Source organism: Rutidosis leptorrhynchoides, chromosome 8 (genome assembly GCF_046630445.1).
Source record: "Rutidosis leptorrhynchoides isolate AG116_Rl617_1_P2 chromosome 8, CSIRO_AGI_Rlap_v1, whole genome shotgun sequence".
NCBI classification, from domain to species: Eukaryota; Viridiplantae; Streptophyta; class Magnoliopsida; order Asterales; family Asteraceae; genus Rutidosis; species Rutidosis leptorrhynchoides.
Window position 1 is genome coordinate 119,274,016 of NC_092340.1, and position 22,366 is coordinate 119,296,381.

General features: G+C 34.1%; 1 protein-coding gene across 1 annotated transcript; it reads right to left on the reverse strand.

The window, feature by feature from the left end:
* Positions 1–7,959: 7,959 nt before the first annotated feature.
* Positions 7,960–11,873, reverse strand: LOC139862460 (uncharacterized). Its single transcript, XM_071851066.1, has 2 exons — positions 11,155–11,873; positions 7,960–8,509 (listed from the first exon to the last, which is right to left on the reverse strand). Exons 1-2 carry the CDS (start codon positions 11,827–11,829, stop codon positions 8,189–8,191), a joined length of 996 nt encoding a protein of 331 aa, XP_071707167.1. The 5' UTR covers positions 11,830–11,873; the 3' UTR covers positions 7,960–8,188.
* Between the last annotated feature and the right edge of the window lie 10,493 nt (positions 11,874–22,366).

The following is a 22,366-nucleotide window of genomic DNA, read 5'->3' on the forward strand; positions in this document are numbered from 1 at the left end:
TTCCAAAACTAAATATATTTAAGAATCATTTTGTTAAAAGGTTAAAATAATGAAAATTGTTATATCATAAAATGTATTAGAATAGTAAAATTATATATTCTCATAGTAGGTTTCAAGTTTTGAAATTACAGTTTGTTGGTGAAGCGTGGGATAAATTCCAATGGTTAAATTATCGTATGAAATCATCTTAATGTAAAATGTCGATTTACTTAACTTGTCGATATCCAACATCTAAGTTATTACATTCCACGTTCTTACTTTCATATTAAACAAAATGAAAGTTAAAATAATTATCTTATCAAAGTCACGAGGAAAATATTGTAAAGCATGAATTGGAAATTAAACAGGAATCTCCACTAACCCTTGTCTAATTTCCGTTAATTGACACATTTGTTCTTACTTGTAAATCACATTACCATTTTCCGAATATTGCTAAAAGAACAGATTTCTTAAATCACAGTGGACCTCACAACAGAGACCCGTATTCATATCACAATGTATCTGATAAATCAATCATTTGATATTATCTTTTAATTCCGTCGATAAATATATTAAACAGATACGTTCATGTAAAGTATTATACATTTAATACTTTGTTAACGTTTTCAATTAATATAACTATATATATATATATATATATATATATATATATATATATATATATATATATATATATATATATATATATATATATATATATATATATATATATATATATATATATATATACATACATATCTATATACACATAAATGTTCATGAATCGTCGAGCACGGTCAAAGGGTAATTGATTACATGAATATAGTTTCAAAATTTTTGAGACTCAACATTACAGACTTTGCTTATCGTGTTGGAAACATTAATTATATAAAGATTAAGTTTAAATTTGGTCAGAAATTTCTGGGTCGTCACAAAATTGGTATCAAGTTGTAGAGAATGAAGAGAGGATTTCAAATATGTAATTTGTTTTGTTACTAGCTTCCTAGTTTGGATTTAGATGATGATTCTTTGAAGTTGAAGAATATGGAGAAAAGTAGAAGTAAGAAAAATGGGGAGGTGGAATGAATGGTGGGGAAGAGGGATTGACTAGTTGACCTAGTCAACTAGTTTGGTCCCTTGGCAATTTTAGTCCCTCGAATTTAAAAGCGGGTGCGTGAATTAACCAAACGAATTATTTTAAATACGCAAGAGTAAATGGGAGATGTTATAATTAAATAACTGGAATATCAAAAACGCTAATTAACGGAAGATACGAATTTAGATAACGAAAGATATTATTAAGAAAAAAGACGGGCGTTAAAATAAATTAACGGAAAAAGGCGGGTTATTACATGAACTTGGCGCGTAAAACCCATTTTGACCCAACAATGTTACCATGCATTGGTCGTGGTATTAGTTCTCATGTTTGATTATTTTGCAACGCATGCATCTCATCTCTCTTTGCTTTTAACCAACCGAGATATTTAGAAGAAGTTTTAAATTCACGTAGTTCAGTATGAGAAAGGTCAGAAGAAGAAATTTGAGGTAGATCAACGATATGCCAAAGCTCATATGACTCATATAAGTTTCGAGTGTATAAATGCGAGAGGAATGCCTTTTGTCCTCGCTCAAGTACATACAAATCATGATTTCACCTACATGTTGCTAAAACAACCTTTGTGTGCCTGTTCAGAATAAGAAACGAATTGTTGGAGAACATGATTTCAACATGATTTTCATTAGTAAGCTTGCTAACAGAAAGCAAGATTTTGGTAAGAGAGGGCACCACAAGGACATTAAGCAACTTAATATCTTTAGAAAAAGCTGCAAAACCTTGGTGAGTAATAGACATATTGGTACCATCACCGATGGTTACTTTTTGATTACTTGTATAAGGAGTATGTGAGTTTAAGGGCGATGATGTACGTAGATCACTCTAAAATATATTAAACAAAACTAACTAATTAACTACTAGAACATACTACAGGAAACATACTTGATCAATGTAATAATAGGTGATAGGTAAGTCAAGATCATCCTACAGAGAGTACATCAATTAAGTTTTTTTATTAATTAGGTGTCACAGTTTAATTGGGAGTATTTGATTAACTAAAATAGTAATTAAATAAGAAAATAAAAATAAAAGATATGCGGTATTCACTTGGACTTTCACAATCCCCCTGACTATGGATTAACCTTTTAATGATAGTATAGTTTAAATGACTTGTATGTTAGTTCAAATACCTACTTACTAAGTGAGACCAACTAGTAATTTGATATTTTCACAATGAAGTAGGTGGATAGATATGATTTAAGCATTCGACTTAACTAGGTTCAATAAGTCACTAACTTTCATATGTCGGGTAGACATACAATATGTTGCAAAGCTCATCTAGATCTCAAGACTTAGTTGTATACTAGTTAATTTATTATCTCCAACTGGTTCGCATTCAATAATATATATAACTACCTAGGTTGACATGCATGGAAAACTGGTAAGGGGTAAGTATTAGGATTAACTAAGTTCATTAATCTTATCCTTTACCTACGCATACGATTCCATCTTAATGTCTAGATAATCAATGGTTCTTTACTTAAATATAAAAACACTGATCCATACAAGTTATAAAAACATCTTGAAAATAATCATCAATCATAACTAGGGGTCATGTTAATATCAAGTGAATACTAACAAGTTTAGCTCATCATACAATCAATAACAAGAATTAAACTAGTAAACAAAAAAAGAATTAATGTAAACATTAAAGTAAAAGTAAACATTAAATTTAAATAAGAAATACCTAAAAAGAATTAAAAAAACAGTGCATTAAGGTATTAGAATCCTTTAAGATTTGAATGTAAAACCCTAACTACTTTTAGAGAAAACTAACTAAAACCGTAGAAAAACTGAGTAATTTAAGCCTGTAATTGCGCAGCCTCAGAAGCAGTAAAGACTCTCAATTTATCTACCATTTAATCTCAAGTTCTGATCTCTCCCTCAAAAAGAGATTCTAACCAGTCTTTCGCTTCCTCTTTCAAAGTCCACGGAAAAATTCGAAGATAAATTGCTTCATCCTCAACAGCTTTCAATTTGAACAATGTGCATATTCTGGTGAATGTATGCAAGTGTTCATTAGCATCTTTCTTTGCACTTCCACTAAACTGACACTAATCTCATATCATATGAAGAAATTATCCCTTGATTTTGAAGTGTTACTCTCAATCTTAGGATGAGTAATAGCAAATCTCTGACCTTGACGGTTGGCTTTTATAAGCGCTTCCATGCATTGATCAGCCATACTAGCACTTTCTTCAGTTGAAACACTTTTTGTATCTTCACTGCTAGTCTCTTCCCCACTCGACATTTCAGGTGTATGAGGTTCTTCCCTTTTACTGTTTGCTTTCTCGAAAAGGTTATCGGAATTACTAAGAAGTGTTCACGGATTACTCTCAGAAGAGCAGGTCATAATTTGAAAAGAAAATAAAAGAAAAGAAGTAAAACTTTATTTTACGAAAATTGGCTTCTACAGAACGGGTAAAAAAAAACGATGTGGTCCTTGATCAACTAATTAATATTTTTAGCCAGATATTTTTTGTCCAAAATAACAGCCAGAGTGCACGGAGTGGCAAGATCCTTTTGGTCCCAGTATATGACTGTTCGAAAAATCTAACAACCAATCGTCCATTTTAAGTCAACCTAGACGCCGTTATCCCTTAAACAATCTTGTCTTAAATATTAATAGGTATATTTCAACTACAAACGTAAAAGCAAAACAAAATTGACACACACTGCCCGGCAGCGGCGCCAAATAGTTTGATATGCGTAGATCACTATAAAATTCATTAAACAAAACTAACTAATTAAATACTAGCACATATTAGAGGAAACATGCCCGATCAATGTAATAATAGGTATAAAGTAAGTCAAGTTCATCCCACAGAGAGTACGGCAATTAAGTTTTATATTAATTAGCTATCAGAGTTTAATTGAAGAGTTTTTGATTAACTAATATAATAATTAAATAAGCAATAAAAAATAAAAGATAAACAGTATCTACTTGGACTTTCACAATCCCCTAGCTATGGATTAACTTTTTAATGTAATTACAGTTTAGATGACTTGTATTTTAGTTCAAATAACTATTTACTAAGTCATATCGACTTGTAAATTGATATCTTCACAATGAATTAGGTGGATATATATGATTTAAGCATTCGACTTAACTAGGTTCATTAAATCGCCAACTTTCATATGTCGGGTAGACATACAATATATTGCAAAGCTTATCTAGATCTCAAGACTTAGGTATATACTAGTCAATTATTATCTCCAATTGGTTCGCATTCAATAATAAATATAACTACCTAGGTTGACATGCATAGAAAACTAGTAAAGGGTAAGTATACGATTAACTAGATTTATTAATCTTATCCTTTACATATGCATAGAATTCCATCTTAATGTCTAGTCAATGGCTCTTTACTTAAACATCAGAATTCTAATCCATATAAGTTATAAAAAACATCTTAAAAATAATTATTAATCCTAACTAGGAATCATGTTGATACCAATTGAATACTAACAAGTTTAGCTCCATACAATCAATAACAAGAATTAAACTAATAAACAAAACAAGAATTAAAGTAACAGTAAAGATTAAATTTAAATAAGAAATACCTCAAAAGAATTGCAAAACAATGCGTTAGGATATTAGAATCCTTAAAGACTTGAATGTAAAACCCTAACTACATTGAGAGAAAACTAACTAAAAACGTAGAAAAAGGAATTGAAGAATGAATACAAACTCTACAGGTTTCCTCTCTATTTATAGGGCAAAACCATAAAAATAACTCGATTTTCAATCGAGTCAGCGGTTGTTTGGACAGATGGCGGATCTTTTGCATTTTATCCGGCGAATGATAGTGATAGATGGTGGCCCTTTTCACTTCGTCCGAAACCTTCCATGCCCAGCTGGCGGTCGTTTCATAGCCAGCAACTCGAATTATTTTCTTCGAATTTTTCAATCTTCAAATCTTCATCATGATAACCTTCGGCCCTTTAAATAGCTGCAGTTTTTTCATCACAATCGACAACCCTTCTTTAGCCGGCTGCCTCCTTGTGTTTTTCTGGAATTTCTTCAATATGATATATGGCAGCTAAATGAACAATAGTGGGCTGTTTTCACTATCTTTCAACTTCACTTTATTCCTCATTCGTACATCATCCAATCTTTGGCCACAAATCATTTTCTTTCCTTTGTTTTTCATCAATTTTCCTACAAAATTACATTAACTATTCCAAACACATAAAACATTACATTGTTTGTATAATAGACACGATTTAGCTTAACATAGAAATTATATTGCCTTAAATTATTATTCCAAACATGTATAAAATAAGTGATATCAATCGAAGAATATGGTGTCATGTAAGTTGCATAAAAGTCAACAAACCTAACATGTGTGTTATTTTTAACATTGAAAAGCTTGTGCCAGATTCACATCATGCTCGTAATGAGCATATATATGATGGCAACTTAAGGCAAACTGAAGCACAATGTCCATTAGTTTTGCAGAGTTGATATTGAGGGGCACGAGAAAAAGCAGCCATCATAAAAAACTTCAAGAGGTTGGAAAAATAAAAAAATAAAAAAATGAATTTGGTGGAACAATATTGCAAACATCGATCGTTGAGAAGAAAAGAGAAAAATGCCAGTCATTGAGAAGAAGAAAAAAAAGAAGCTGACGTATTTTAGATGATTGTGAGGACCGGAAGCAAGGTTGAGAGAAGAAGAAGAAGAACGATAGCGGGTGAGGGTTGGATCGTTATTTTAGCTAGGCTGATACAATGTAAAGATTAATAAATCACCACACAATTTGTGGACATCGGTATATACATTTATATACATGAGAATTGTAGATAAATATAGATACAAGATAAGTTCTAAATATACAACAAACTATCTATTTATCAGAGACGGAGACAATGCATGTGGACGTTTTATCATCCTCAACTCCTTAAATCGGTCAATTATAGCGAAAATTGTGAATTAGTTGCCAAGATCCCTTATAATGAATACTAGCATTCCTTAAATATGAATAATACTCCGTTTATACTATTTTTAATTCATTGATCCAGTTGTATATGGAGTATTCAGTTGTTTTAATCAAATTATCACTACTGATAGGTTACTCAATGATACTACGGATCGACGTTGCTGGAATTAATATATTTTCTTGAAGAATTCTTTAAAAAAAAAAAAAAAAAAAAAACTAGTTTGTAAAGTGTTACTGTAACACATATGATTTTTTATATACAATAAAGTTTCGATGTGCATATAAAATTTTATATTGATATTTAATTTTCGTGAATTGTCTTTCCTATTCGTAAATTCTGGGTTTGCATATGCTATCGATATAATAGATCTGTACTTGTTCTCAAAAATTATGTGATCATGGCCATTATTACATAATTACATAATCTTATATCTACATCTATCTATATCTAATATCTAATAATAATGATAATACAAAAATAATAATTTTATTTATATATGAAAAACGTTAATGGGTTTCTAGAAGGGGGTGACACCAATAATTTCAGGGTTTTTGTCATTCACTATGTTTTAAAATTAAATAATGTTTTTAATATATACTGTTGTAATCAAATATGTCGCTGTAGGATTGGGTTTCTGGTGGAATAGGTTTTATAATACTCCATTAATAATAAATAACAAAATAGGTATACCAACTAAATTCCTTTAAAAGAAAAAAAAAATGACTTTTATAATATCAAGATTTTTTTTTGCGATTCTTGTCCTAAGTTTTAATTTGGCAATGATCAAAGCATTGCGTAAATTAAACTTTTTTTTAACGGCAAACTTGCATCAGCATATCATTTATTTCAACGACACTCATCATTTGCACACACACACGCGTTCGGGAGGAAACCCGAATCGCATTACAGGAACCCGATCCTTTAACCATCCCGAGGGGCAGGCGGACCGAGTTTGCTTCCTGAATGGATCCGGGAGAAAACCCCCCTGAGGTCAATCTGGATATCCATATTTCATATTTTAGACAGATTAATTAATAGGATGGGCAGAGCGAGGCTCGAACCCATGACCTAATCCTCAGCCCCAACACACAATGTGAAGGAGATGCCGTTGAAGCAATGCTTCGTTGGCGCGTAAATTAAACTTTTAGAAACTTTGAACCACCACTTGGTAAAAAAAATATAAAAATAAAGAATATATTTATAAAACTAAATTATTTTGAAAAGCATCTTCAAGTCTACTTATTTATTTATAAGAGCCTATAAGAATAACTTTTTTTTTTTGCGAAAAAAAGATCAATATATTAATAAAACGATCACCAAAAACAAAATGATGATTGAACCAAGGAAGTTTACAATACAAAAATAAAAGACATAACATAACAATGGCAGTTGACTATAGTTCAGTGCACATCTAAACGAGATCTAAGCATCCTTCATTAATATCTTTGGGTTGACGTCACAAACGTAAGCTTGATGCTTGTGACATAACTTGGAATTGAAGCCCATAGGAACAGTTTCGACTTGGTTTCCCGGATCAGTATAGACCAACAAGAGAAACGTGAGTTGAAAATAGCATCATTGCGAGCCCTCCAAATTGCACATACCGTAGCAGGGCCCAATTAGCCTCCAAACTTTTGAATCAATTGCCCTAAATGATATGGCGGTGCCAAAGAACTAGATAAGAACATTACTAAATAAGAACATTACGTCAATTTATATACTTTCCGTAATGGGTAAACATGTTGTTATTGACCAACAACTAATGGGCCTAGTTTATGGTCCAACTCAATCCATCTGAAGCAAAAAAGACCAGTGAACATTCACAATAAAAAAGAATTCAGTTTTACAACTGTGAAACAAAATTTGAGATAGTAATAAAAACCACAAGGATTAAAATGTATAAAAAATTGTGAAGCAGGTGTTAAAAATGGAGCTAAAAGATATTACTACATTCATTTGATCAACCAAAAGAATCCAACTTACTAAACTATAAAATCTTACTAAAAATAGTAAAATACAGTTAAAGGAGTTCAACAATTTTGACTGCTCATTGGCATTTTTCAAGTAAACACATATATAAACCATGAAATGCCTTGCCCACAACAACTCAAAGAACAACATCCAGTAAAAATTAGTGTGGATCGCAGATCGTTACTCTTTCATTTCATCGGTATCATCGTCCTGAACTTCCTGAGTCCATATTTTTACCGTTTTGTCGTTTTCAAGAGCGCCTGAAGCGATCATGTTCTTAGTTGGGTGACAAGCAACTGTTATAACAGCATCGGTGTGACCTTCAAGTTTCTGAACTATTTTTCGTGTTTGAAGTTCCCACAAATAAACACAATTGTCCTCTGAACCGCTCACGATGTATTTGCCGTTAGTGATCGAAAACGCTGATGAGATGCAGTATTTTGAGTTGGTGTGGCCGTTGTAAGTCTTTAAGAACTTGCCGGTTGAAAAGTTCCATAACCTCTGCATAAAGTATGTTGCAAATATAGGATACGTTAGTTTGAGGACAATCTACCAAAACACAATTTGTGAAATGAATTTTATATGGCAATTTTCAACATTTCTGGTACAGATTTCATCTAGTAAATAACTTTTTTATATGGATTGGATGCATATTCTAATGTTTTTCCTTGGTAGATAAAACACGAACCAAATGATAAATCATGATGATGATAAGACCAACAAGATGGTGAAACGTCATAAAAGCATGATGACAGAACGACTTATTATCAATAAAAAAAATTAAATTACGGTACTTATTCGGCATCCTTGCAAGCAAAACCAAAAATTCAAAAGATGACTATTATTGAGAACATAAACTTCCGACTTTCTAGGCCAGGAGTGCTAACCATCACTCTAGGTCTGGACGTTTATCTTAGGCATAAAAAATTAACAAGAAAAGATACGTTAATATGTTACTACGTAATACTTTCTCGAAACAACTATTTATCCAACATCTATGGGAAGAGAACTTTCTAATTCATCTTTTGAAAGGGTTACAACCAGTGTTGTAAAAACGGCCGAAACGGGCGCCGCAACGGACGTCGCAACGGATTTGCCTTAGTATCGTTGCAACGGGCCTTGAAACGGCAAAAAAGACGGTCAACGCTCAACAACGCTAAAAAATGGTCAAAGACGGAAAAAACGGTCAAAGACGGAAAAAAACAGTCCACCTTATATATATATATATATATATATATATATATATATATATATATATATACACTTTCTAATTCATCTTTTGAAAGGGTTACAACCAGTGTTGTAAAAACGGCCGAAACGGGCGCCGCAACGGACGTCGCAACGGATTTGCCTTAGTATCGTTGCAACGGGCCTTGAAACGGCAAAAAAGACGGTCAACGCTTAAAAAACGGTCAACGCTTAAAAAACGGTCAACAACGCTAAAAAACGGTCAAAGACGGAAAAAAACAGTCCACCTTTTATATATATATATATATATATATATATATATATATATATATATATATATATATATATATATATATATATATATATATATATAGGGGCAGGATCAATGGAGAAGTAACCAATCGGGGGAAGAAAAAAAAAAATTTTCGTTTTTTGAAAAAACTTTGTTCACGAACATTATAGATTGGATAAAAATAAGAACATTTAGAAAAGACACTTCGTGATGAATGTTATTATTTTGGCGGGAAAACGATCGACAAAAATAACATTCAAGATAATATTGTTCGTGAAGAATGTTAACGTTTTTTTTTCATGTTTTGTGAAGTAAAATTTAGCCCGATTTAGAGTTTAGGGGAATAAACCCAAAAACACCAAACCCTAAACCCTAAACTCTAAACCGTTCATGTTAAAAACTCAATCTAAATCCTAAATCTAAACCCTAAATCTAAACCCTAAACCCTAAATTTCTAAACCCTATAAACCCTAATATCTAAACCCTAATATCCAAACCCTAATATCTAAAACCTCAACATACGCTCGAAAAACACGATAATTGTCATATATTACTTCTTCGAGTGTTTTCCCGCCAAAATAAAAACATTTATCACAAAGTGTCTATACTAAATGTTCATATTTTCATCCCATCTATAATGTTCGTGAACAAAGTTTTTTCAAAAAACGAAAAAAAAAAAAAAAAAAAAAAGTTTTTGCTTCCCCCGATTGGTTACTTCCCTCTTGATCCTACCACTATATGTATGTATATATATATATATATATATATATATATATATATATGTCAACGTTAGTCAACATCCGTTTCGACCCCGTTTTTTCCGTTGCGACGTTTTGAGGTCGCTAACGTTTCGGCCCCGTCTCACGTCTTTTTCAACCTTGGTTACAACTATAAAATCTTAAGAGTGTATTGTGATTGATTTAGAAATAATGAGAAATCCTTGTAGCAAATTGAATCCAAGATTCAATAGGAGGTATAAAATCTTAAGTGTGTTTTAATATTCTAGATGTGTGCATTTGGAGACAGAAAGTTAGAAAATCACCATACATAATTAAGATTTATAAGGGTAAAGAATTGTGTGTGGCTTTCTTTAGGTCCACAGCCAAGGATTTAAATATAAGCATAACCTTAACAATTCTCTCTGCTTCAAATGTGCATATATCTGGTATTCAGTGCAGAAATCATTTTTTCGACCTAGCTATCAAGAAGAGTAGTCTCCCTACCAATTCAGACTCATTAGCATATTAATGTCAAAGATGACTGGAAAAAGTAGCTGTACTATTATTCTTATTTATAGATTTATACTTGTAAGACATGCCCAAATATTTTCTCAAAAGTCAAATCATTCGATGTCATGACCCAATTAAGTTTCAGCAGGTAATGCAAGCATTTCAGTAGTAAATCCAGGAAATAATTTAAAGGGGGAAATAGCCACTAGACATAGCAACATGGACGAATTGAGTTAACCGGTCGAAATGTGTTCAGATCGAACGGTTGACTTAAGACTACTTACAATTTACAAAGTACCTAAAAAAATCAATATTCAATCCTAAACTAACAAAGTTCATGTTTTAACAATAGGTGCAAACCGAATCAAACAAATAACAATTCAATTTATAACAGCAATCATACAAATTCAAAGATATAAATCAAGAGAAACACATACCAGAGTGCTATCAAGGGTGCCAACAAGGATAAACTTGCCATTAGGCGAAAACTTAACAAAACTAACAGGTGGATTTTCATCATCAATCAAAGTTTTCACACAATGTCCAGTAGAAGCATCCCAAATCCTACACAAACCATCATAACTACTCGAAACAATCAATGTTCCATCTCGATTAAAATTAACAGCAGTAACAGGATCAGAATGAGCAGGTAACACCTTCAAACACTTTCCTGTTTTCACATCCCAAACCCTAACAGTCTCATCAAACGAACCTGAAACAATCATATTCGATTGCGGATTATAATTGACACAAAACACATAATTAGTGTGTCCAGTTAGGGTTTTGACGAGCGCGCCGGTGGAAACGTCCCAAATACGGACGGTTTTGTCGTCGGAAGCAGTGGCGAGGTACCGAGCGTCGGAGGAGAATGCGACGTCGGAGATACCTTGTTCGTGGCCGATGAATTCGTTGAGGAGAGATCCGTCGGAGGTGGACCAGGTTCGGGCGGTTTTGTCGGCGGAGGAGGTGGCGATTAAAGAGCCGTCGTCGGAGAATTTGACGCTGGAGATGGAGCGTTTGTGGCCGGTTAGGGTTTGTTTGAGCTTGTAAGGTTGGGGCATTTTGATGGTGTTATCTGATGGTGGTTGTTGTGGGTCTTCTGAAGCGGCCATTATTTTGAAGAGTGAGTTGTTGAAAATGGAGCTCCGAACTGGCTTTTTTGTAAACACTAACCTGGAAAGCAAACACAGCCCGTAAATGAGTGATTGTACTAGGAAAAAATTATGCTGTTGATCCCTGGTATTTGCTAAATTTTGCACGTTTACCATTAATTTTTATTTTTGATGTAGTTGGTCACGTAACTATTCATTTGAATTCGTGGTTGGTCTTTCGGTTTGACGAACGTTAGTGTCAATCCCTTAAGTGATACCATGTAATGTGTATGTGAAGGCAGTTTCGTCATTTTATCTAACCCTATCTTTCACTTACTTAGTTAATCATCTTCTAACACCACTTTAAAAGTCTTCATCATCATCTCTTTCTTTATCTAATTCTCAAACCAACATGCTCTCATAACAAACCCTACACATAGATTCCAATATCACCCCACTTTAGCCGCCATCCACCACTACCTAATCACCCCATCTGATTACCATCGTCCGTTTATATCCATCAGCCACCACATACCAACCGATCATATTACATATAGATCTGAACTAAATCAAAAATCTATTTTCTGAAGCCGCCACCAAACCTACCGTCATTCATTGTCTGACATTTCAGCCAAAGACATTCATCTTACTCCGGCATCTCAACCACCGCCGTCACTCACTTCAACCTATTTTTATCCACAAATCAAGTTTTCAAGTTTGTTTTAAGTCCTTTGAAGATGAAGGAATAGCAACCCAAATCGATTTCTACAGTGGTGGTGATCATCTCGGAACACAAACCCAAAAAAATACGTAAAATGTAACACCACATCCCACATCGGATAAAGAATGAAAGTTTGGGTCCTTATAAACTTAAAGTATGGCTAGTTTGTATCTTTCATCATGTTTTTAGTTAAAACCTGGAGATAACTTAGTCCACTGTTTTAGTTTGTGAAGGGCAATTGTCTATCGAGTTATGATAAGCACATGGCTCGTGCATCTCTTGGGCCGCTTTGTGGGTCGTTTCAGTTGGTATCAGAGTCATAGGCCTCTCGGGGTGTGACAGACACTCAGTTCATGCATCTCCTAGGGTATCCTCACAGGGTGTGACGGGCACGATGCTCGTACATCTAATGGGGTATGGATCCTGAATATTGATTATGTTTTCGCCTGACGAGGACGTCACGAATATAAGTTGTGGATTTTGTAGCACCCTGTAAAAACCCAGATTTTCTACAGCGAAGGAGTATTTCGGTCTTTTCGCATGGGTGTCGGGTTTGAGGCCACAAAGCTGGTCCAACCCCATCCTTATCCTCATTTTCTTTATCTTCACACATTATCACTTAGAGAGAGTGAGGGAAAGGGTTCTTGAGAGAGAAAGCTTGAAAGCTTGAAGAAGAAGCTTGATTCTCAACAAGGTCCAAACATTAAAGTTGTTCATCTCGTTCCCATGTACATTTTGGTTGTGGTGGTAAGTCATAACTCCGGATTTCATATATTTTGATGCTAGAGTTTGAACTTGCATGTTCTTGAGAAAACCCATATAGCTCACAAATGGGTGTTTAAAGCTAGTTGTTAATGTTATTGACCCTTGTTGGTGGGTTTTGAGTTGGAAAAAATTTTGGCCATGTTAGGGCTTGTAATTTGGGTATAATCACTAGTATTAGTGATTATGTTGGTGTTGTGTAACGACCCGTCAAAATCGCTATTGACGCGGCACGTTAATCATTGATTCCACAGTGAGGTTTTGACCTCTATATGATACGTTTTGATAAAATATTGCATTCATTAAAATAAGTGACTTTCTAAACATAGAAAGTTATAAACATGTGGGCGAGTGCTTAGTATAAGCAAAACCCCAAAATACATAAGTCTTTAATTTACAGGTTGACATCACAGTCCAATTATTTATTATACAACGCAGTTTTATTTTGAATGCAATAAACTTTGTACAAAGCATGAGAGACTCCATGCAGGCAACAAGCACATCACAGCGGAAGCAGTCTAAGGACCTGAGAATAAAACATGCTAAAAAGTCAACACGAATGTTGGTGAGTTATAGGTTTAATTGCTCGAGTCATAAATATATAAAGATAGACCACAAGATTTCATCAAAAGTTTATCAATAGATTCTACGTAACAGAGCACCCTGGTAACTAAACTTAACGCTATAATGATAATTACCCCATTCGTTTTAATACACGCAAACCAACGTGTCATAAACTCAAATAACATACGTCCGTTAAAAGGCTAGCACTCTAGCTCGGACGGGGATGTCAAGCCCTATGGATCCATATACAATTATTCGCACCCACCAGTCCATATCCTATGTACTGGCAGCTACTAGTTACCAAAGCTAAGGGATTTTCGGTTTAACTCAGTGTAGAATTTAGTATGTACTTGTGTCTTATTGCGTTTAAAATAAATTGCATGTATTCTCAGCCTAAAAATATTTAAAGTATTTAAAAAGGGAGACTATAAACTCACAGTTCAATATTGAGACTCAATATTGTAGGCAAATTGCGTAAACGTAATGATGGTAGACGACTGTATGGTTGGCCTTGGATTCAAGAACAATACCCCGAACAATACCCAATACTTCCTTAGCTTAAAGCGGTTTGAAACCCGAATTAAAAACACCCTCGTATATACCTTATTATTATTAAACTTAAATTTAAAATTATAATTATAATTATAATAATAATATAAATATAGAGATAAAAAAACTTTGTGTAAATACATCGTCGAGTAAACTGCCTTTTATAGGCATATTTCCTGATTTTGGTCCCCATGCGATCGCATGGGTTTTCAGTGCTTTTGCCATGCGATTGCATGGCTAGGCTGGACAGCTCATTTCTGATTGTTTTCTAGTTCGTCGACAGCAAATAGTGTGTTACTGTAGCGAATAGTGTTTACTGTAGCAAATAATGTACTGTAGCAATAGTGTTACTGTAGCAAGTCGTTTTCACTGTAGCTACTGTAGCAAAGCACGGTACTGTAGCAATAGTGTTTACTGTAGCAAAGTCATTTTCACTGTAGCTACTGTAGCAAAGTACGGTTTTACTGTAGCAAATAGTGTTTTACTGTTGCAAATAGTGTTTTACTGTAGCAAATAGTATTTTACTGTAGGAAAGTCGTTTTTACTTGTACATATATATATATATATATATATATATATATATATATATATATATATATATATATATATATATATATATATATATATATATATATATACATACATACATATAATTATTCATGAATCGTCGAGAGTAGTCAAAGGTAATTGTATATATGAAACAATTCTAAAATTTTGAGACTCAATCTAACAGACTTTGTTTAACTTGTCAAAATAATAAATCGTATAGAGAATTGGTTTAAATAAGTCGAAATTTTTCGGGTCATCACATGTTGGAACCCAAATGGGTGTGTTTGGAAGCTTGATTTTGAAATGTGTCAAAATTATGGTTTGTCTGTTAATTTTGGGGAAGACAAGTGTTTAGCACTTGTGTTTTGGGTTAGTTGGTGTTTTAGGACCATTTTCACTAATGTTAGTGATTACTGGTGAGTTTGAGCATGGATTGTGCTTGAAAGTGCAATTGGGTCATAATTGCATTAAGTGTCAAATTGGGTTGGTTTGTAATCTACCCTAATTGTGTCCTTTGTTTATGTGATAAATGGAATAGGTACATTCCATTGACTGTTGCGATTTTGGCATTTGCATTCATCAAGGCGATAAGATGAGTGTAAATATATTACATGCGTATGTATACATAGGGTGGGTGCGGGTGGGGTAGAGTGATCCTTGTGCATTGGGGTTCACTTTACATGTGCGCGGGAGAATGGACCCCGTGAGTTGCGGGTCCACTTGGCACGTTTGTGCGTTTTGGGTTACCACCCTTGGGGTAGTGAATCGCGTGTGTTTTCGGATTCACATTGACGTGAGTAATCCAACCCCGTTTGATACTGTTGAGGTGATTTGGGAAGTGAATCGCGTGTGGTTTTGGATTCACAATGTCGCGTGTGGTTTCGGACATTCCCATTGTTGTTGTTATGGCCTAGGGTAGTAAATCTCGTGTAGTTTCGGGTTCACTAGGGCGCGTGTGAAACACTATTGCCGTATGGATTGGGGTAGTGAATCGTGTGTGGTTTCGGATTCACTAGGGCGCGTGTGGTTTCGGCCAACCCCAGTTGTAGTTGAGATGAAGGTAGTGAATCGCGTGTGGTTTCGAATTCACTAGGGCACGTGTGGTTTCGGCCAACCTTCGTGTGTTTAAGGTTAAGGAGTTAACCATGGGATATATATATATATATATATATATATATATATATATATATATATATATATATATATATATATATATATATATTGTTGTGTTGTAGCGAATCTTGCGGACTGACATGGTGGTACGTAGCGTATAACTTACTTAGTTATACATGAGCATGGCATGTGTTTAATACTTGCTATTTGGTGATACGTATTCATTTTATGCATATGTATGGATATAGTATGTTTACATTCAGTAAGCTTTATAGCTTACCCTCTCGTTCTTTTCATTTTTATAGATTCGCAAGGAAGAGGTGGCAAGGGTAAGCGCGGGGACTAGTGGATTATTGCGGGTTGCTTTAGAAGACATTGGTATTGGATTTGACTTAGGATTGGGTAGTGCAATCCCAATCACCATGCTCGGTCTTTTGTGGAATCTAAACGCTTTGGGTCGAAAGTGTATTTTGGTCATGTGAAACGGGTCTTGGTAAACCTTGGGTTGTTATGCCCATTTTGACACCTAAACTTATGTATTGAATATATTAAAGTTGTTTTTAACTTTTTAGTGTATTGATAGTGTTTTGAAAACATAAATTGTGATGTCATGTTATTATTGTGATATAAAAAAAAAATCCGGGTCGGATTAATGACGAGTTGAGTCATTACACACCCCATCCTGCATCGGATAAAGAATGAAAGTGTGGGTCCCTTATAAGCATAAAGTTGTGGCTACTTAATATATCCTACCATGAATTTAGTTGTTAACCTAGAGATATATGATTAGTCCATTGCTTTAGCCGATGAGAGGTGATAGTCTCTCGAGTTATGATGGACACACGACTCGTGCATCTGGCCAATTTGATGTTAGTTTCATATCTGGTCGTTATAAAATATCTTCGCTTGTTTGGCATCAATGGCTTATAAATTCGGTAGGCTTAGGCTGAAGTTGTTTTCAACTACTGTAGGTCTGTTTCTAACTCGAGTTTGCTACATTTTACATTGTATACTGTTGTTATTTAGCAATCCCTCTCCCTTGCAATTCATTCAGTTCTTTTTACTAGTTGTTAGTTTAGTTTATAGTTTACATTTAGAAGTTTCGTGGCAACAGAACATATTGATTGATTGTATGTATGTATTCAACTTGTTGGTTATTAATAAAAGGTTTTTTTTTTTTTTTTTTTTTCTTTTTTTTCTTTTTTAAAGAAGTATATATTTTTGTCTTGGTCTAACATTCGTTTCCCGTATTAAATTTTACTACGTATAAGTTAGATTTTACACATCATTTAGGTAGTCGATGTCAATAAACGTCTTTCCTAGTCTAAACTCTAAACTCTTACATCTTAGAGTTTAGAGATCTTAGGTTCAAATCTTACATCTTACATCATAAAATAAAAATACCTATATAAAAGAAGCTTATTCGATTAAAATGTGCGTCAAAAGAGTCCAAGCTGAATATTTCAGCTTCTTAAGCTCGCATTTGAAGATAATCTAACAATAATTTCTGTTCAGTTTCACTCGAACTGGAGCAAAAGGATCTCACACGCCACTACTACGCCAGCATCTCATCCCATACTTAATTCCTTAACATCCATAATTTAATGACATGTGTTGAACAAGTTAAAATGGAATAGACATGCGCTAATAAAGATCTACTTGTTATAATTCAGTAGGCTTATAACTACCTTTAGTGGTTTGATTCTTGATGTTATAATTCAGTAGGCTTATAACTACCTTTAGTGGTTTGATTCTTGATGTTATAATTCAGTAGGCTTATAACTACCTTTAGTGATTAGATTCTTGATTTAGAATACTAATAATGAAGTGTAAGAACAAAGATGATAATGGAGAGAAAGAAAGAAACACTTTGTAAGTGTGAGAAATGGTGCAAGTTTAATGCTTGCATTCATGAGTATTTATAGCCTAAAATCTCAATATAAAAATACATACTTTGTGTACTAAAATTGACTATATGTATACACCAAAATTGACTATCCATATCTATATTGTTATTATTATTATAACACTCCCCCTTGGATAGCAATTTTATTTTGTTGAAGATCAACTATAAATTACTGCCTCGTTAAAAACCTTGCTAAAGAAAACCCAGTGGGAAAAAACTTTAGCTAAGGGAAAAAGAGTGCAGCATGGAGTTGACTCCCCCTCAAGTAGACATCGCTTCAGCTGTTACATCTTTTGAACATGTCTCATGCCAATGTTATGAACGTGTGTTCTGAAAATAGCAGTTGGAAGTGCTTTCGTGAAAAGATCAGCAGAGTTTTTGCTGGATTGAACATATCTCATTTCAATCTCGTTGTCCTTAATGAGATTTTGAGTGTATGAGAAGAATCTAGGAGGTATGTGTTTGGTTCGGTCACTTTTGATATACCCTTCTTTCATCTGTGCTATGCAAGCTGCATTATCTTCATAGAGAATTGTTGGACTTTTATCGCGTTCTAGTCCACAAGAATCAGTAATGATTTGTGTCATTGATCTCAACCAAAAACATTCTCGAGTAGCTTCATGTAATGCAATCACTTCGGCATGATTTGACGATGTAGCAACAAGTGTTTGTTTTTGAGAACGCCATGATATTGCAGTACCTCCATTTAGGAATACATATCCAGTTTGAGATTTAGCTTTATGTGGATCAGATAAATAACCTGCATCTGCATAACCAACCAAATCTTGTTTTGATTCGTTAGAATAAAATAATCCTAAATCAGTAGTTCCTCGAAGGTATCGAAATATGTGTTTGATCCCATTCCAGTGTCTTTTGGTAGGAGCAGAGCTGAACCTTGCCAACAAATTAACTGCAAAAGAAATGTCAGGTCTTGTACAATTTGTAAGATACATAAGAGCTCCAATTGCACTAAGATATGGTACTTCTGGTCCAAGAATGTCTTCTTGATCTTCACATGGACGAAATGGATCAGCTTCAACATTGAGTGATCTAACAACCATAGGAGTACTTAATGGTTTTGCCTTGTCCATATTGAAACGTTTCAAAATCTTTTCAGTATATGTTGTTTGATGTACAAGTAAACCATTAGGCATATGCTCAATTTGTAAACCAAGGCAATACTTGGTTTTTCCGAGATCTTTCATTTCAAATTCTTTCTTTAGAAGTTGAATGGCTTCATGGATCTCTTTATTTGTACCTATGATGTTAAGATCATCAACATAAACAGCTATGATCACATATCCGGATGTTGTTTTCTTAATGAAAACACAAGGGCAAGTAAGATTATTTGTATACCCTTTGCTTATCAAGTAATCACTTAATCGGTTATACCACATACGTCCCGATTGTTTTAACCCATATAAAGATCTTTGTAATTTAATCGAATACATTTCTTTGGGTTTTGCATTTGATGCTTCTGGTACCTTAAATCCTTCAGGTAACTTCATATATATATCACTATCAAGTGATCCATATAGATAAGCAGTCACAACATCCATGAGATGCATTTCTAAATTTTTAGAAACTGCCAGACTGATTAAGTACCTAAAAGTAATTGCATCCATAACAGGAGAATAAGTTTCTTCATAATCAATTCCCGGTCTTTGAGAAAAACCTTGAGCTACAAGTCTAGCTTTATACCTTGTAACTTCATTTTTCTCATTTCTTTTTCGGACAAAAATCCATCTGTATCCTACAGGTTTCACATCTTTAGGAGTGAGAATGATGGATCCGAAAACTTTTCTTTTATTGAGTGATTCTAATTCAGCTCGTATTGCTTCTTTCCATTGAGCCCAATCATGTCTATTTTGACATTCAACCATAGATGTTGGTTCTGGATCATCATCATTATTCATGATGTCATACGCAACATTAAATGAAAATTTCTCATCAAGATTTTTCATTTCATTTCGGTTCCATAATATTTTTGAATATGCATAATTGATTGCAATTTCTGTATTGACATCATCAATCTCCTCTGCAGTAGGAGTACTGATTTGTGGTTCTTCTTGAACACTTTCTTTTACTTCATTATCAGCTGATTTTCTTTTTCGAGGATTTTTATCCTTTGAACCGATTGGTCTTCCACGTTTCTGACGTGGCAAAGATTCATGAGTGACGTTATTGCCAGCTTTTGGAATTTCAATTCGAGCTGGAGTATTTACTGCTGGTATATATGATTTTGTCACCGTTTTTGTATCTGTAAATGCATCAGGCAATTGATTTGCAAGTTCTTGTATATGCATTATCTTTTGAACTTCTGTCTCGCATTCTTTTGTGCGAGGATCAAGATACTTTAATTGAGGTTCACACCATGAAACATCATTTTCTTTATTTTTCATTTCTCCCCCTAATCTAGGGAACAATGTTTCATTAAAATGACAATCAGCAAAACGTGCTGTAAAAACGTCACCTGTCATAGGTTCAATATACCTTAATATTGAAGATGTTTCATATCCAACATATATTCCCAACCTCCTTTGAGGACCCATTTTTGTACGTTGTGGTGTCGCAATTGGAACATACACTGCACAACCAAATGTTCTAAGATGGGAAATATTTGGCTCTTGACCAAAAGCAAGTTGTAGGGGGGAATATTTATGACTTGCACTTGGTCTGATGCGAATCAATGCAGCAGCATGTAAAATTGCATGACCCCATATAGATACAGGGAGTTTTGTTCTCATTATCAATGGTCTAGCGATTAACTGTAAACGTTTAATCAATGACTCGGCTAAACCATTTTGTGTATGCACATGAGCAACAGAATGTTCAACAACAATTCCTATAGACATGCAATAGTCATTAAATGCTTGAGATGTAAATTCACCAGCATTATCAAGTCTCACCCTTTTAATGGTGTAATCAGGAAAATGAGCTCTCAATTTAATAATTTGGGCAAGAAATTTTGCAAATGCCACATTACGGCTTGATAACAGACAAACATGAGACCATCTGCTAGATGCGTCTATTAGAACCATGAAATATCTAAATGGTCCACATGGTGGATGAATTGGTCCACATATATCACCTTGAATTCTTTCAAGAAACATTGGTGATTCTTTCTCAACCTTAAGTGGTGAGGGTCTAGTTATCAATTTTCCAAGAGAGCAAGATGTACATGGAACCATTGTATCATGATGGATTTTTCTATCCTTTAGTGGATGTCCATGAGTACATTTAATAATCCTTTTCATCATTGTTGATCCTGGATGGCCTAATCTGTTATGCCATAAACTGAATACACCAGGATCAATATATTTTTCGTTAACTACCATATGTATTTCTGGTACATTTATATGTGTATAATGTAATCCAGAACTAAGTCTTGGCAGTTTTTCAACCACATGACTCTTGTCAGTGATACTTAAATATTTCTCATTTTCTGTTGTCACTGACTGATAATCATACCCGTTAAGGTATATGTCGGAGAAACTCAATAAATTTCTGCTTGACTTGGGAGAAAATAAGGCATCATTTATTAAAAATTTTGTACCATTTGGTAGTATGAAATTTGCCTTTCCTATCCCTTTTATCAAGTTAGCAGGTCCTGATATTGTATGTATAGTTCCTTCCGTTGGTTTTAGATCAATAAAATATTTCTCGGATTTAAGTATAGTGTGTGTAGTTCCACTGTCTGCTATACAGAGATCTCCACCACTTGATTGATGTTGTATTCCAGCAAAATTCATATTGAACTTCATATATAAGAAATAAATAGTGAGTACATTAATATTACACAATATTTTAAACGCAAATAGATAGTACTGAAACATTTAGCAAACATAATGACAAAGATAGACGATATTAAATCGTTTATTTTTCGAAAGACACACAACTTAAACATTCAAGAAATCTTCATATAAATCAGATGGTTTCTCAGTGACTGTTGGATCGACGTTATCCACAAAGTTTACTTCCTTTTCTTTATCTTTCAGCGAATCCTGATACATCTTAACAAGATGTTTAGATGTTCGGCAAGTATTAGCCCAGTGGCCCATTCTACCACATCTGTAGCAAGATTCTTCAGAATTTTTAGAAGAATTTTCTTCAACATCTTGTTTAATGGGCTTGTTTTGTGGTTGATATTTATATTTTCGTGGATTACTATTTCTTTGACCACCACGGCCACGACCACGACCACGTCCACGCCCATTACCATTACCATAAGGATGGTTTCTACCATAGTTATGGCTTTTGGCATGATGATGGTGATGGTTATTATAACCACGACCTTGCCCGCGTCCTTGTCCCTGTTTATAATTATTTGCAGTATTTGCTTCAGGGATTGCAAGTGTACCAGTAGGACGGGATTGCTGATTTTTCATTAATAG